General features: G+C 41.0%; 2 protein-coding genes and 1 pseudogene across 2 annotated transcripts; 2 read left to right on the top strand and 1 right to left on the bottom strand.

Annotated features, from left to right (window-relative positions):
• The first annotated feature begins 294 nt into the window (after window positions 1–294).
• On the top strand, window positions 295–5,236 carry LOC136587414 (uncharacterized). The gene is made up of 12 exons (XM_066585981.1): window positions 295–365; window positions 544–645; window positions 1,023–1,088; window positions 1,212–1,292; window positions 1,664–1,768; window positions 2,631–2,732; window positions 3,098–3,154; window positions 3,373–3,450; window positions 3,540–3,602; window positions 4,398–4,475; window positions 4,847–4,951; window positions 5,196–5,236. Exons 1-12 carry the CDS (start codon window positions 295–297, stop codon window positions 5,221–5,223), a joined length of 936 nt encoding a protein of 311 aa, XP_066442078.1. The 3' UTR covers window positions 5,224–5,236.
• A 326-nt stretch (window positions 5,237–5,562) lies between these two features.
• LOC136587412 (probable DNA-directed RNA polymerase subunit delta) lies at window positions 5,563–9,282 on the top strand. The gene is made up of 9 exons (XM_066585980.1): window positions 5,563–5,633; window positions 5,812–5,913; window positions 6,279–6,338; window positions 6,557–6,634; window positions 6,724–6,786; window positions 7,548–7,625; window positions 7,749–7,829; window positions 8,136–8,177; window positions 9,210–9,282. The coding sequence occupies exons 1-9, from the start codon at window positions 5,563–5,565 to the stop codon at window positions 9,265–9,267; spliced, it is 633 nt and encodes a 210-aa protein (XP_066442077.1). The 3' UTR covers window positions 9,268–9,282.
• Window positions 9,283–11,104: 1,822 nt separating this feature from the next.
• LOC136587411 (uncharacterized) lies at window positions 11,105–13,255 on the bottom strand (annotated as a pseudogene).
• Window positions 13,256–17,250: the final 3,995 nt, after the last annotated feature.

Genomic DNA, 17,250 nt, shown 5'->3' with positions numbered 1-17,250 from the left:
GAATGTATCTTATTGTATGACCCTTGCATGAAATATAGATAAATAGATGGACACCACAAAAACAAGTGTAACGAGGTGCAACCAACTTATGGCATAAACCAGGATAATGGCAACAAAAACAAAGAGTCCATAAGGAACAACATGTTGCGCCCTCAAATATCACAAACATATAACACATTTTATTAGTCAAACAAAATTACCGTAAAAACCATGTATGTGCGTACGTGATCTGCAAGGATGGATTCAGACCAAATTGGTTCAGAGTGCCCTCCACATGGATGAGCGGCCCAGAGAATGCCACGGAAAATTCCCCAGACCATAACTCTGCCTCCACAGGCTTGTGTTCTTCCAGCAGTGGTTGCAAGGTGTTTGTTCTCTGATGTTTCTCATCTGACACGCCAATGTCCATCTATTTATCCATCAGTATCAGAAGTGCTGCCTGTATCTGGAAAATGACAGCTGGCGCTGATGTGCCTCAATTATATACCCTGTAGTAGGAAGACAATGTGCAAGATGCTCACCCTTTTCTTTACTCTGCAATAGGATCCAGGAGGAGCAAGTGGCGGTGGTCTCCCTGGAACCAACTTATTATCTATATGCTGATGAGGAGCCACAGAAAGAACTTAAAGACTTTGTGCAAAAGATGTAAGTATTTCACTGTAGGACCCCCTTGAGAGTGACTGTTACCGCAATATCTGGTGCTATTCTTCACAGACATAACCACACACTCATCAGATAATCACACGTCAGGGACAAGGGGGGCCATAGATAACACAGTGATAAGAGCCGGAATGTAGAAGGAAATATAACACAAATATCAACCATCACCCAGGAGCCCCTATTATCATGTTACACTTCTTCATTGCGCTCTTGGAATGGGAGAAAAGCCGAGAACACCAACTGGCCATGGAAGGCCAATCATACAAAGTAGACCTTCATACAGTCACCAGAAAATGTCAGCTGCAATCTGATTGTTACTGAAAATTCCTTATTTATAATTCTTTCTTTTTCTTCTCCCACAGGTGTTTGGAGACCATTGCAAATAAAAACACAGTAAACTCAAAAAAAGAGGACCGCGTCCTTAAAGGGTTAACCCTGCCACCTATAGATTTTTTTTTTATATGTACAGTTATATTATCCTCTGGCCCCAATAAGCCACCAGAACTAAATGTATGTATATATATATATATATGTTATGTGTTGTTCAACAGAGACGAAAATGAGGAGGAGGAAGATATGGAAGAACCCTCCGGCCTCGAGACATTTATGGATGATAACGACAGTATCACTGAGTAAGTACTGAATCATCTCTAATGGGCCTATTGTATAAATACCCCATATATCACACAACACTATTTGGCGCACTTTGGAGTTAGACTGCCATATACAGCGATGTACATTTCCCCAAATGTTTGTGACTAGTTCCATGTAGAACTATGTATCAGAGACAAGATGGGTTGGGATGATTCTGATGAAGGGTTGTCCGCCTTGTGGTGATGGCGCAGGGTGTGAACGGCTCTGATAGGCATCTACCCATCCATCATTTTCCAAAGTACTGCTTGTATCTGGAAAATGATAGCGGGCGCTGATGTTGCTGAATTATACACCCTGTAGTAGGGAGACAATGTGCTAGATTGTCACCATCTTCTTTACTCTCCAATAGGACTCAGGAGGAACAAGAGGCGGAGGTCTGCCCAGACTTTGCATACTTTGAAGATTGTTCTGATGAGGAGGCCCAAGATGATTTTAAAAACTGCTGGGAAGAGATGTAAGTATTTTACTGTCGGACCCCAATGATAGTGACTGTTACCGCAATATCTGGTGCTATTCTTCACAGACATAACCCCACACTCATCAGATAATCACATGTCAGGGACAAGGGGGGCCATAGATAACACAGTGATAAGAGCCGGAATGTAGAAGGAAATATAACACATATCAACTATCACCCAGGAGGAATAATGGCTGACCCTCATACCTGGATTCTCACTATCTTATTTACTCTTTTACAGTTTTGAGAGAGAGATAGAGAGAGAGAGTGAGCTGAATATCGAGAAAAAATTCAAGCTAGCATATCCAGTTAGAATGTAAGTATCTTATTGTATGACCCTTGCATGAAATATAGATAAATAGATGGACACCACAAAAACAAGTGTAACGAGGTGCAACCAACTTATGGCATAAACCAGGATAATGGCAACAAAAACAAAGAGTCCATAAGGAAGAACCTGTTGCGCCCTCAGATATCACAAACATATAACACATTTTATTAGTCAAACAAAATTACCGTAAAAACCATGTATGTGCCTACGTGATCTGCAAGGATGGATTCAGACCAAATTGTTTCAGAGTGCCCTCCACATGGATGAGCGGCCCAGAGAATGCCACGGAAAATTCCCCAGACCATAACTCTGCCTCCACCGGCTTATGTTCTTCCAGCAGTGGTTGCAAGGTGTTTGTTCTCTGATGTTTCTCATCTGACACGCCAATGTCCATCTATTCATCCATCAGTATCAGAAGTGCTGCCTGTATCTGGAAAATGACGGCTGGCGCTGATGTGCCTCAATTATATACCCTGTAGTAGGAAGACAATGTACAAGATACTCACTCTCTTCTTTACTCTCCAATAGGACCCAGGAGGAGCAAGTGGCGGTGGTCTCCCTGGAACCAACTTATTATCTATATGCTGATGAGGAGCCACAGAAAGAACTTAAAGACTTCGTGCAAAAGATGTAAGTATTTCACTGTAGGACCCCCATGAGAGTGACTGTTACCAAAATATCTGGTGCTATTCTTCATAGACATAACCACACACTCATCAGATAATCACATGTCAGGGACAAGGGGGGCCATGGATAACACAGTGATAAGAGCCGGAATGTAGAAGGAAATATAACACAAATATCAACCATCACCCAGGAGCCCCTATTATCATGTTATACTTCCTCATTGCTCTTTTGCAAGGCAAGAGAAGCCTATAACACCGACTGGCCATGGAAGGCCAATCATACAAAGTAGACCTTTATGCAGTCACCAGAAAATGTAGGCTGCAATCTGATTGGTTGTTACTGAAAATTCTTTGTTTTGTCTGTTCTAGATTCTTCTCGCACAGTTGGCTGCAATATACCGAGGACAACCGTGTTGTGTATAACCGGTAATTATCTTCTAGCACGATTACCCTATTGTTCTAGTGGTTTTGGATCTGCTGTTTTGTTTTTTCTTTTCTTTTTAATTCTCCTCCTAAAAAGAAAAGGGATAACAGTTCATTTGTAACCCTCATCTATAGATTTTCTTTTTATACAGTTATATTATCTTCTGGTCTCATTAGATGGCAGAACTAAATGTATATATATGTTATGTGTTGTTCAACAGAGATGATGACAACGAGAAAGATAGTGAAGAACCCTCCTACTACGAGGCATTTATGGATGAAGCTGATGACATCACTGTGTAAGTACAGACTCATCTCCAATGTGTCTATTGTATAAATACACCATATATCACACAACACTATATAATATTTATGTATTGTTTAATAGCAATGAAGATGAGGAAGAACATTCTTATAACTATGCATACCTGGACGATTCTGACATCGATCTGTAAGTACCACATCCTCTACGATGGGCTTATTGTACACACCATATATGACACAACATTACACCTAGTTCATTGATAATGACTTGTATTATCCAGACAGTAATAAATAACATGGCGGTACACACTGGATATCACACAGATGATGAGTCGGGTCGGTACACAGGACACATTCACGGGATGACTGGATAGGACTTATGTTAGCATACGATTATTATTTCCGTTGGGTGGCGCTCTTGTGCTGCACATTACAAGACATGGCACCATTAGTTTAGTCATGGATATCCACACATTACAAGGGGAAGAATGTACTTAGAGTCTTTGACCAGTTTTCTGTTGGGAAAAAAATAGCTAATTTTACAGCACACTGAACTGAACAAAAATCGTGATGTTTTATATTTTTTCACCTCAATCACCACTTTTGTAGAAAAAAAAATCAGAGAACGCAAAAGGGAAGTTCAACTTCCTGAGGGACTTACTATGATTTATGCCAAAACCTGGCATAAGTTATGGAACAAATCTGTATCAGCTGACAGCTGACATAGACTCCACATTCTGGCACACAGATTGGCCAGAGATATGCCAAATTTAGTAAGAAATGATTGCCTCTCAATAGATTTGGCGCACTTCGGATTTAGACTGCCATATACAGTGACGTACATTTCCCCACATTTGTGCCTAGTTCCATTTGGATCTATGTATCAGAGACAAGATGGATTGGGATGATTCTGATTATCTTCTGGTCACATTAGATGGCAGAACTAAATGTATATATATATATGTTACATGTTGTTCAACAGAGACAAAGATGAGGAGGTAGATATGGAAGAACCCTCCGGCCTCGAGACATTTATGGATGATACCGACAGTATCACTGAGTAAGTACTGAATCATCTCTAATGGGCCTATTGTATAAATACCCCATATATCACACAACACTATTTGGCGCACTTTGGAGTTAGACTGCCATATACAGCAATGTACATTTCCCCAAATGTGTGTGACTAGTTCCATGTAGAGCCATGTATCAGAGACAAGATGGGTTGGGATGATTCTGATGGAGGGTTGTCCGTCTTGTGGTGATGGCGCAGGGTGTGAACTGCTCTGATGGACATCTACCCATCCATCATTTTCCAAAGTACTGCTTGTATCTGGTAAATGATGGTGGGCGCTGATGTTCCTGAATTATACACCCTGTAGTAGGGAGACAATGTGCTAGATTGTCACCATCTTCTTTACTCTCCAATAGGCCTCAGGAGGAGCAAGTGTCGGAGGTCTGCCCAGACTTTGCATACTTTGAAGATTGTTCTGATGAGGAGGCCCAAGATGATTTTAAAAACTGCTGGGAAGAGATGTAAGTATTTTACTGTCGGACCCCAATGATAGTGACTGTTACCGCAATATCTGGTGCTATTTTTCACAGACATAACCCCACACTCATCAGATAATCACATGTCAGGGACAAGGGGGGCCATAGATAACACAGTGATAAGAGCGGGAATGTAGAAGGAAATATAACACATATCAACTATCACCCAGGAGGAATAATGGCTGACCCTCATACCTGGATTCTCACTATCTTATTTACTCTTTTACAGTTTTGAGAGAGAGATAGAGAGAGAGTGAGCTGAATATCGAGAAAAAGTTCAAGCTAGCATATCCAGTTAGAATGTAAGTATCTTATTGTATGACCCTTGCATGAAATATAGATAAATAGATGGACACCACAAAAACAAGTGTAACGAGGTGCAACCAACTTATGGCATAAACCAGGATAATGGCAACAAAAACAAAGAGTCCATAAGGAAGAACCTGTTGCGCCCTCAAATATCACAAACATATAACACATTTTATTAGTCAAACAAAATTCCCGTAAAAACCATGTATGTGCGTACGTGATCTGCAAGGATGGATTCAGACCAAATTGGTTCAGAGTGCCCTCCACATGGATGAGCGGCCCAGAGAATGCCACGGAAAATTCCCCAGACCATAACTCTGCCTCCACCGGCTTGTGTTCTTCCAGCAGTGGTTGCAAGGTGTTTGTTCTCTGATGTTTCTCATCTGACACGCCAATGTCCATCTATTCATCCATCAGTATCAGAAGTGCTGCCTGTATCGGGAAAATGACGGCTGGCGCTGATGTGCCTCAATTATATACCTTGTAGTAGGAAGACAATGTACAAGATACTCACTCTCTTCTTTACTCTCCAATAGGACTCAGGAGGAGCAAGTGGCGGTGGTCTCCCTGGAACCAACTTATTATCTATATGCTGATGAGGAGCCACAGAAAGAACTTAAAGACTTCGTGCAAAAGATGTAATTATTTCACTGTAAGACCCCCATGAGAGTGACTGTTACCAAAATATCTGGTGCTATTCTTCACAGAAATAACCACACACTCATCAGATAATCACACGTCAGGGACAAGGGGGGCTATAGATAACACAGTGATAAGAGCCGGAATGTAGAAGGAAATATAACACAAATATCAACCATCACCCAGGAGCCCCTATTATCATGTTATACTTCCTCATTGCTCTTTTGCAAGGCAAGAGAAGCCTATAACACCGACTGGCCATGGAAGGCCAATCATACAAAATAGACCTTTATGCAGTCACCAGAAAATGTAAGCTGCAATCTGATTGGTTGTTACTGAAAAGTCTTTGTTTTGTCTGTTCTAGATTCTTCTTCTCGCACAGTTGGCTGCAATATACCGAGGACAACCGAGTTGTGTATAACCGGTAATTATCTTCTAGCACGATTACCCTATTGTTCTAGTGGTTTTGGATCTGCTGTTTTTTTTTTTTTTTTCTTTTTAATTCTCCTCCTAAAAAGAAAAGGGATAACAGTTCATTTGTAACCCTCATCTATAGATTTTCTTTTTATACAGTTATATTATCTTCTGGTCTCATTAGATGGCAGAGCTAAATGTATATGTATGTTATGTGTTGTTCAACAGAGATGATGACAACGAGAAAGATAGTGAAGAACCCTCCTACTACGAGGCATTTATGGATGAAGCTGATGACATCACTGTGTAAGTACAGACTCATCTCCAATGTGTCTATTGTATAAATACACCATATATCACACAACACTATATAATATTTATGTATTGTTTAATAGCAATGAAGATGAGGAAGAACATTCTTATAACTATGCATACCTGGACGATTCTGACATCGATCTGTAAGTACCACATCCTCTACGATGGGCTTATTGTACACACCATATATGACACAACATTACACCTAGTTCATTGATAATGACTTGTATTATCCAGACGGTAATAAATAACATGGCGGTACACACTGGATATCACACAGATGATGAGTTGGGTCGGTACACAGGACACATTCACGGGATGACTGGATAGGACTTATGTTAGCATACGATTATTATTGCCGTTGGGTGGCGCTCTTGTGCTGCACATTACAAGACATGGCACCATTAGTTTAGTCATGGATATCCACACATTACAAGGGGAAGAATGTACTTAGAGTCTTTGGCCAGTTTTCTGTTGGGAAAAAAATAGCTAATTTTACAGCACACTGAACTGAACAAAAATCGTGATGTTTTATATTTTTTCACCTCAATCACCACTTTTGTAGAAAAAAAAATCAGAGAACGCAAAAGGGAAGTTCAACTTCCTGAGGGACTTACTATGATTTATGCCAAAACCTGGCATAAGTTATGGAACAAATCTGTAGCAGCTGACAGCTGACATAGACTCCACATTCTGGCACACAGATTGGCCAGAGATATGCCAAATTTAGTAAGAAATGATTGCCTCTCAATAGATTTGGCGCACTTCGGATTTAGACTGCCATATACAGTGACGTACATTTCCCCACATTTGTGCCTAGTTCTATTTGGATGATTCTGATTATCTTCTGGTCACATTAGATGGCAGAACTAAATGTATATATATGTTATATGTTGTTCAACAGAGATGATGACAACGAGGAAGATGGTGAAGAACCCTCTTACTACGAGACATCCATGGATGAATCTGATAACATTGCTGTGTAAGTACAGAATCATCTCCAATGTGCTTATTGCATAAATACCCCATGTATCACACAACACTATATATATATATATATATATATATATATATATATATATAATATTTATGTATTGTTTAATAGCGATGAAGATGAGGAGGAAGAAGATGGTGAAGAATCCTCCAGCCACGAGACATCTGTGGATGAATCAGATAACATCCCAGTGTAAGTACAGAATCATCTCTAATGGGCTTATTGGGATACATGATGAGATGAATCTCATTGTAGGACCCCGCATCAGTGACTGTTACCCCAATATCTGGGCTCATCCCACTGGATATCCCCTGCACTCCCTCATCAGAAATCACACTTCAGAGACAAGGGGAGGATTTTGAAAGGGAAGTAATGCGAATAACCTCTCATACAAGCATTCCATCATCAGTTCATGGTATGCCGTGGACGGCCATAGAATACAATGTTTTAGTTTTGGGACATTGGGTTTTATCATCTTGTACATTTTTTTTCCAGCAGCAGAAGCAGCCGACCCCTCGGACGATGGGCCAGATTCACCAGGTAAATACAAATTTATTTATTCTTTATGTCTGATGGTATTTTTTCTGTGAGGTTCATGGAGGTAGGGTAATAAAACTTCGGTTATGCTCACATTTGCATTGGGGATGGGGATTTAGTTTTTTTTGCTCTATTATGGGATCAGGAAAACAGAATCTTCAGCCAAACGGTTCCTTTTTATAATAGGACCTTTTTATAATAGGCGGTGAGTTGACCCCATTGACTATAATGCGGTCTGTTCAGTTGCTCTCATCCGGCAGCGTTTTACCAGACATGCAGCATTTCTTTGTCCAGCGTTTCATGTGTGATCTGCGCCAGCGGCTCCGAACAGAAACTGGCACTGATGTGAACAAAGCTTTATAGCTTTATTCTCTCCCTACATTTGTCTATGTACAGATAAGAGGTAATGGTGATCCAATGGTTATTAGGTACCTGTATTGTGCTCAGTGTATACTACTGTATACGGGAGTTATATGTTGTGCGGGTATATGAACATATAATGACCAGTAGTGATGAGTGAACTTTTCAAAAGTTCCGTTTGGCTGGTTCACTGAATTTCAGCATAAAGTTTGGTTCATTCCACATTAGTTTAAACTGAACCAGAACTTCACCAATACCCCTAAAACTAGTGTATAACCGTGGTGGAGGTTCGGCTGAGACAAACCGCCCGAGATTTGGGTTCATGCTGAACTGAACTTTTAGTGACATTTATCCAAAACAGGGTTGGACTGTTTCAGTTCACTCATCACTAATGAGCAGATTCATGTTCAGTAGCTAAAAGCACAATTTAGCAAGATAAGGATAAGTACATCTACTCCATGTAGGGAAGGATAATGGGGGTCAAGCAGCCCCTAAACCCTCACATTGGTTTATTGTATTACCTGGAGTTGAAGCTGCACTGCACTTCTGGCTTCAGTCCCCACTAAACCTCCCCGACCCTCCATCCTCTGGTATGAAGCCTGTTCTCTAGTTACTACTGTTCCCATAAGAGTCTCCTCTCAGAAATGTCTCACACTTTTTTTCTTCTTTATTTAGAGTCATCCGAGGACTATTGTGCTGCTGCAAACCTAGAATATCAGATGACAATGGCTAGAACATCTAACTTCCCCAACCCCATCCCCAATCCCCTTCCCTCCCCATAATCTTCTCCTTTCCCCACTCCCATAACCCTCTCCCTACACCCCTTCCCCACCCCCACAACTCTCTCCCCTCCCCATACCCATCAGTTAATCACTTTTGGGAGACCATAACATGGAATAAACTTTCAGACATTCATTCAACACTTGGCATCATTGGTTTGTGTTTCTTCCTTATTTAGATACTTCAGAAAAGTACATTGCACCTGCATCCACAGTATGTCAGACTAGCTGATATACCCGGCTTCGCACGAGTTAATTTGGTACTGGTGTTTATCTGGTGTTCACACGAAAAATCTTATGAAGTCGTGGTTACTTTAGAGATACCAAAGAAAAAAATATGTTCACTAGAGATGAGCGAACCTACTCGGCCACGCCCCTTTTTCGCCCGAGCACCGCGATTTTTGAGTACTTCCGTACTCGGGCGAAAAGATTCGGGGGGCGCCGTGGGTGAGTGGGGGGTTGCAATGGGGAGTGGGGGGGGAGAGGGAGAGAAAGAGGGCTCCCCCCTGTTCCCTGCTGCTACCCCCCGCTCCGCCACGCCTCCCCCCGCCCCCCGAATCTTTTCACCCGAGTACGGAAGTACTCGAAAATCACGGTGCTCGATCAAGTAATTACTCGAAGCGAGTATACTTGCTCATCTCTAATGGTCACCATTTTGCATGGTTCTTTGCGTTACCCAGGAAACACTACGGAAGGTAACCATGCGTCGTTTCCTTTATGTAAAATAAAATTAAAAAGATTTGTGAAAAACAAATAAGAAAATAATTGAATTTTAAAAGAAAATAATAATTCCTCATTAAAACTAAAAAGGTAGTTTTTTGTTGTAAATAACAAATATGAATGTAAAATACTAAACTCAGGAATCTAACTCTCAATATAGGTAAGGTTAAAATTTTGCTTAAAAGAAACATTTAAAACTTCACATTTTTCATAAATTTTACAAATAGAAAACAAATAATGGTATTAAGTGGTGAGGGCCTCTTTGTATACTATGTTGGCAGTTTCACCCCCAGGAGCCAGTATGAACAGGTTACTTGGCTGGCCGACTCGGGAACACGCCACATAGAACTGTCCATGAGAGAAACAGCCCTGTCTGACATCTATACCTGCCTTTGACAAAGATTGACAAAGATCCTGTGTGTAGGATCGAAACGTTGCAGCTATGTCTTTTACCATTGAGGAATAAAGTGCTGTTTTATTCATGATTAACCCCTGGAGTGCTGATTCAACACAATCTATACCTGCCTTTGTCAGTGACTGCCCCTGCGACTTGTTAATAGTCATGGCGAAACATAATTTAATGGGAAATTGAATCCGCTTAAATTTAAAAATGTAGTCTGAAGGGATTATAGGTATCCGTGGAATAAACACTGTTTCACCTTCACCACGGCCTGTGAACACAGTCGCCTCAATAACATTCGGCAGCAGTGTCTTTATTTGCAGCCTTGTTCCATTACACAGTTTTGGAGGGTTCAAATTCCGTAACAACATTATGGGTGCTCCAACCTTGAGAGTAAGGCGGTGAGCTGGCATTCCTGGCGGCTCCAGTGTATTAGGAAACTCAACAGGATAGTTGACAGCATCATCACTGTTCAGAACTGAGTCAATCGACTTGTAAACAGTCTCACTTCCACCAAGACGTTCCAACAAACAATAATTTAACTCAGAGGCAGAAGCATTTGTAGGGGTTAACAATGCTCTTTCTCGTAGCCAAGAGGCAGGTTTCTGTCTGAGGTGTTTAATGTCAGGATATATTTCTGCTATAAGACTGTCTACAGAGTTGACAGTAGTTCACAGGTTTGGTGGGATGCTAAGGATGCTATGGATGTTGTTAAGATCTCCATTGCCTATTTTTAACAGAAGATGAGCAAATTCGCCGGCATGGATGTCACCCCTCAGATGAACCCTCATATTTGTAGAAAGAGATAATTTTTCTACTTTTGGCCAAAGGAAGGAACTCTTGAGGCAAGCATTGACCTCATCAGCACGAGTACCTCGGGGCATGACAGGTAGTGTTTGCTTGAAGTCTCCTGAGAACAACACTGTGACTCCTCCCATAAGTTTGTTGCTGTTAGGGAGATCTCGAAGAGTGTGGTCAACTGCCTCTATTCCGGCTTTATGCCACATTGTACATTCATCCCACACTATAAGTTTACAGTCTTGGAGTACTCGTGCAAGGTCACTCTGCTTCGAAATACTGCAGACTGGGGCTTCAACTTGATTTAAATTTAATGGCAGCTTGAAGGTGGCGTGTGATGTTCTTCCTCCCTGTAGTAGTGTAGCAGCAATGCCTGAGGATGCTACAGCGATTGCAATGTTTTTTGTGCTCCTTACTTTGGCCAACAACAAATTTATCAAATAGGCTTTTCCTGTTCCTCCTGATGCATCCAAAAAGAAGACTTTGTTTGAATTAGACTCAACACTTAGTAGTACTTTATGGTAGACAATCTTTTGGTCATCAGTAAGGCATGCTTCGTGTTTTGTCACTGTGTCTTTCAGTATTGCAACATCGTAATTAATTTGCTTCAGATATTCTCGGTTTTCCAAAATGTCATCAGTTCGTATTGATTCCGGTAAGCTATACTCTTGTAAGGTTCGACCTCCCAAAGACAGAATGATGTCTTCCAGCAAAATCAAGGTCTTGTTATAAATATGCTCTTTATTTTGTATGTTTATTTCTTGATTATGTCTCTGCACTTGCCGCAAGATATCCTCAGAGAAATTGTCTTTGTGAGTCTCCCACAACAGCAATGGCTAAGACACCTGACAAAAGACCACCATGATGGCAAACAATTCTCTCAACCTAACTGCTGAATCAGACAAAGCTGCTTCTTCCAATGTTCTGTTCCAATGACTGTCATCCTCAAGTAAGCCGACTGACTTACATGCTGACTGGAATGTTAGATGAAGCACACCATCAACAGTTTTTAGATGACTGAAAGATGTGGGGCCCCGAACCTCATGCAGTAGCAGTCGCACATGGTAACATTCAGAGTTATTTGGATGCACTGTATAAACTCTACCAAGAACTGTGTCTTTTTTCACTCCTGGATATCCGATAACAAACGTTCCTTGCTTTCTTCGAACAAATCTATCTTTTTTCCATAAATAGAATGAAGGAACTTCGTGGTATAGGAGGGTTCTTGCAAAGCCATCAACCTTACACAGGTCAAAAAATGCTATAAGAGTAGTTTTTGAAGGGGTGTTAATTTTGTCTTTTGCATTATCTCCAGTGAAATAGACTCCTTGCCCATTTTCCAGATGAACCACAAGGTGCATTACTGAAGGGAATCTTTCATGGATTTGAAAAGAAAAAAAACGCCAAATGGCTTCAGAACTGCTAATATAGCGACCTGTCTGGTATATGTTTATTTCATCACATTCATTCTCCACTGCAAATGTGGCCTGATCACTACCTTTATTCACATACTTGCAAATATATTTAATGGATTTGACAGAATTCCAGTACTCAACATTGATGTGTGCATTAAAGGTGCGGAGAAGAACAGGATTAAAAGGAACTACCCAGCTGTTATCAAGTACCCAAGTCCCTTAAGCCTTCTCAATAGTTACTGTAAACCCACCCTCACTTGGTAATCTTCTTCTGTACTTCGGATACCCATCATCACCAGTCTGGGTGTCACTGAGGAGAGGCATGGGGTACCTCTTGGAGCACTTGCCATCCTTTATGCACTAGGAATGTGGGTTGAAGTTTCCACATGGCCCATGTATCATATTACGTTTAACAATGTTGTACAGAATAGGATCTTCTTTTGGATTTGGTATCTCTGCACAAATTATATTGTCAATCCGGTCTGGTGTGATTGCATTTTCAAGCCATAACAAAATATGAATGTGAGGGAGACCACGTGTCTGCCATTCGACAGAATACATGTAACATCTGGGCTTTCCAAAAAGACTCCCTTTGGTTAACAAAGTCATGATCTTTTTAACTTTAAAGGAGATGTCCCGCGCCGAAACGGGTTTTTTTTTTTTTTAACCCCCCCCCCCGTTCGGCGCGAGACAACCCCGATGCAGGGGTTAAAAAAACCACCCGCACAGCGCTTACCTGAATCCCGGCGGTCCGGCGTCTTCATACTCACCTGCTGAAGATGGCCGCCGGGATCTTCTACCTTCGTGGACCGCAGCTCTTCTGTGCGGTCCACTGCCGATTCCAGCCTCCTGATTGGCTGGAATCGGCACGTGACGGGGCGGAGCTACACGGAGCCGCTCTCTGGCACGAGCGGCTCCATAGAAGACTGCTGAAGACCCGGACTGCGCAAGCGCGGCTAATTTGGCCATCGGAGGCCAAAAATTAGTCGGCTCCATGGAGACGAGGACGCTAGCAACGGAGCAGGTAAGTATAAAACTTTTTATAACTTCTGTATGGCTCATAATTAATGCACAATGTACATTACAAAGTGCATTATTATGGCCATGCAGAAGTGTATAGACCCACTTGCTGCCTCGGGACAACCCCTTTAAGATGGAAAACTCGACTTGTGATGTCATGACGATGCTGGGGTTTTTGCCTGGGGAGTAGAGCTTCTGTAATTTCTGTCCATTTTGGGTTATATGTAAAGGTAATGAATAAGTCTGGACGGCCATAGTGACGCACATAGGTCATCGCATCCTGGGTACGTTCGTGCATGTACCGTGGTCCTCCTGTGAATGACGATGGCAAGATAACAGCCTGGCCCAACTGTCTGAGGTCTGCATCATTTTTATCAATGGCGTCTTTGAGGTGAATGTAACTCTCAATGTTTTCTGGTTATTTCGGATGAAATTTAACCTCTCTGTTTCTATTTTTGCATACATGTCCACCAAAAACTGGCTAAGCAAAGATCTACAGTGGAATATGTGATTTTGTTTATTTTGTCTTATCATTAGACGATACGCATAAAAATTCAAAGCTGAGATTGTTTTGTTACGTGGCTGTTTCGTGGTAGGATGTACCTGAGGCAGAGATATGGAATAGCCGTCTTCTCCATAGCAAAACATAATTGGGTACTGTAAAGCATCATATGATCGATGAATTTCGCTGATTCTATGAAGTTTGCTGTCTGTAGCTTGTAACACAATATCCCTGTTTTCAAATGTTTGGCCTACTATGACGACTGCAACTTCATTGACTGTAGGTTTGTTAAAACAGCCCTTATGATCATTTACAGGATTTCTTTCAGCATGAATGACTATTTGAAACTGATCCTTGTCATCACTGGGTAGACTTTCCACTGCAGATTTAAAGTCTTTAATGCATGGGTTGCAGTCATGAAGCATTCTTTGAAGCTGTCGAATCAAATTAGGATTGACAACAGATGCATTTTTACATCTTATATTAATTTGTTCTTCTTCATCACCGACAAAATAAATTTGTAAAAACGTATGCTGATGTTCAGGAGACGGCAATAAACTACCTATTAAGTGGTAAACCTGTCCTTGAACTTTGAAGGTAGGCATGAAATTTCCTTCCACAACCTGCTTAGCTCCAAAAGAAGTCATTTGGAAAGCATTGTGGTATTTTCGGATTAAATTCAAAAAGTGTTCACTTTCAGGATGTTCCCCTATGAAAAGGGAATTAAGAAGCATGGGTAGGTCTGTAAATGGAGGAAGTTGAACTTTACCACTACAACACCACATTCCAGGAGTCTCATCTTTCCACTTTAGATCTTCACAGAAAACAAACAGTTTCCATACTTCCTATAGTGACAGATCGATCACTTTCATATAAAATATCAGGATCATATGTAAATCCAGAATTTTTCTTTTTACTCCAAACTTGCTTTTTACACTGAAGTCGTTTTTCATTGTGTGGATCATATCTGGAAACAGCGGCTCGATTAACATGTGGATAAGTCTGGACATATTTTGCTGCAGCATCTTGATGAACTTTAGGATTTGACCCAGTGTACTTTTTAACACAGGCTCTATTTACCTCAGGGTGTTGTGGGGTGTATTTAGCAACTGCCTTCCTGTTTACATCAGGGTGTTGTTGGGTGTATTTAGATGCTGCGTCTCTATGACATTGTGGATTTTTTTAGTGTACTTTGCTACAGATTTGCTATTTATAAGCAGCAGCACTCACCGACAAATCCTACTCAGGAGGGGTTTTTTTCTTTGCTGGAAATACACACAGATACAGGCTTCTTGAAAGGACTGGACCAACGTCCTCAACAAATCCAGAGATGCAGTGTAGTAGGGAAGCAGCACCAAACGATGTTGTAGTGTGGATATCAAAGATATATCTGGCACAGCTTGTGTGTCTTTAATGCATAATATCTTTATTCCCAAACGACCAAATTACACCGACGTTTCGACTCACAAAGAACAGAGTCTTTCTCAAGCTGACAGCTTCCTCCCTCTTCTTCTGTTAAATAATTACTACCTCTCCCATCATCAGTCCAGACTTTTAACCTCTGCCAACAGCACAGTACATGGTTGACAGTAAGACAGCGGATGTGGTTGCTTCTAGTCAGATTTCCATAAAGTAAATAAGATAAAGAGTGGAAAAGACATGAACCATCCGGAGGAATATTTACCACTTTGTGTGGGGTAGCGCGTCCATCAACAATAATGAATTCAATGTTTACATATAAATTCAGATAAGATTGATTTAATAGTTTAATGGGAAATAAATTACATTTTTTTCAAGATTAACAATTTTATTGTAAATTATAACATATGGACAATGAATTTCTCAAAAACAGCTGCCTATTACCTGAAGTTAAAGGCCTAAAGGTAGCGTGTGTGCCAAAACGAACTTTCCTAGGCTTTATATATTTTTGAAAATAAACCCTCTCATAAATCGTATTTCTTGCTGATTTTCAGCACATAGGCAGATAGAAGAGAGATTTTTGTCAGACTATGAAAAATGTCCACCTCAGACACGCTGTTTATTACACACAGGTCAGTTAGATTCCTCTCAGTGTATAGGCAGATAGGAGAGCGATTTATCTCAGACTGTATGTAAAAATGTCCACCTCACACACGCTGTTTATTACACACAGGTCAGTTAGATTCCTCTCAGTGTATAGGCAGATAGGACAGCGATTTATCTCAGACTGTATGTAAGAATGTCCACCTCAGACACGCTGTTTATTACACACAGGTCAGTTAGATTCCTCTCAGTGTATAGGCAGATAGGAGACAGATTTATCTCAAACTGTATGTAAAAATGTCCACCTTACACATGCTGTTTATTACACACAGGTCAGTTAGATTCCTCTCAGTGTACAGGCAGATAGGAGAGCGATTTATCTCAGACTGTATATAAAAATGTCCACCTCAGACACGCTGTTTATTACCCACAGGTCAGTTAGATTCCTCTCAGTGTAAAGGCAGATAGGAGAGCGATTTATCTCAAACTGTATGTAAAAATGTCCACCTCACACACGCTGTTTATTACCCACAGGTCAGTTAGATTCCTCTCAGTGTAAAGGCAGATAGGACAGCGATTTATCTCAAACTGTATGTAAAAATGTCCACCTCACACACGCTGTTTATTACCCACAGGTCAGTTAGATTCCTCTCAGTGTATAGGCAGATAGGAGAGCGATTTATCTCAGACTGTATGTGATAATGTCCACCTCACACACGCTGTTTATTACACACAGGTCAGTTAGATTCCTCTCAGTGTATAGGCAGATAGGACAGCGATTTATCTCAGACTGTATGTAAAAATGTCCACCTCACACACGCTGCTCATTACACACAGGTCAGTTAGATTTTGCTCAGTCTATCAGCAGATAAAAGAGAGATTTCTGTCAAACTGTATGTAAAAATGTCCGCCTCACACACGCTGTTTATTACACACAGGTCAGTTAGATTTTGCTCAGTCTATCAGCAGATAAAAGAGAGATTTCTGTCAAACTGTATGTAAAAATGTCCACCTCAGACACGCTGTTTATTACACACGGGTCAGTTAGATTCCTCTCAGT

This window comes from Eleutherodactylus coqui, chromosome 13 (genome assembly GCF_035609145.1).
Source record: "Eleutherodactylus coqui strain aEleCoq1 chromosome 13, aEleCoq1.hap1, whole genome shotgun sequence".
Lineage (NCBI taxonomy): Eukaryota > Metazoa > Chordata > Amphibia > Anura > Eleutherodactylidae > Eleutherodactylus > Eleutherodactylus coqui.
Note: the sequence above shows the minus strand (reverse complement) of the source record. Positions and strands in the feature narration are given on the sequence as shown.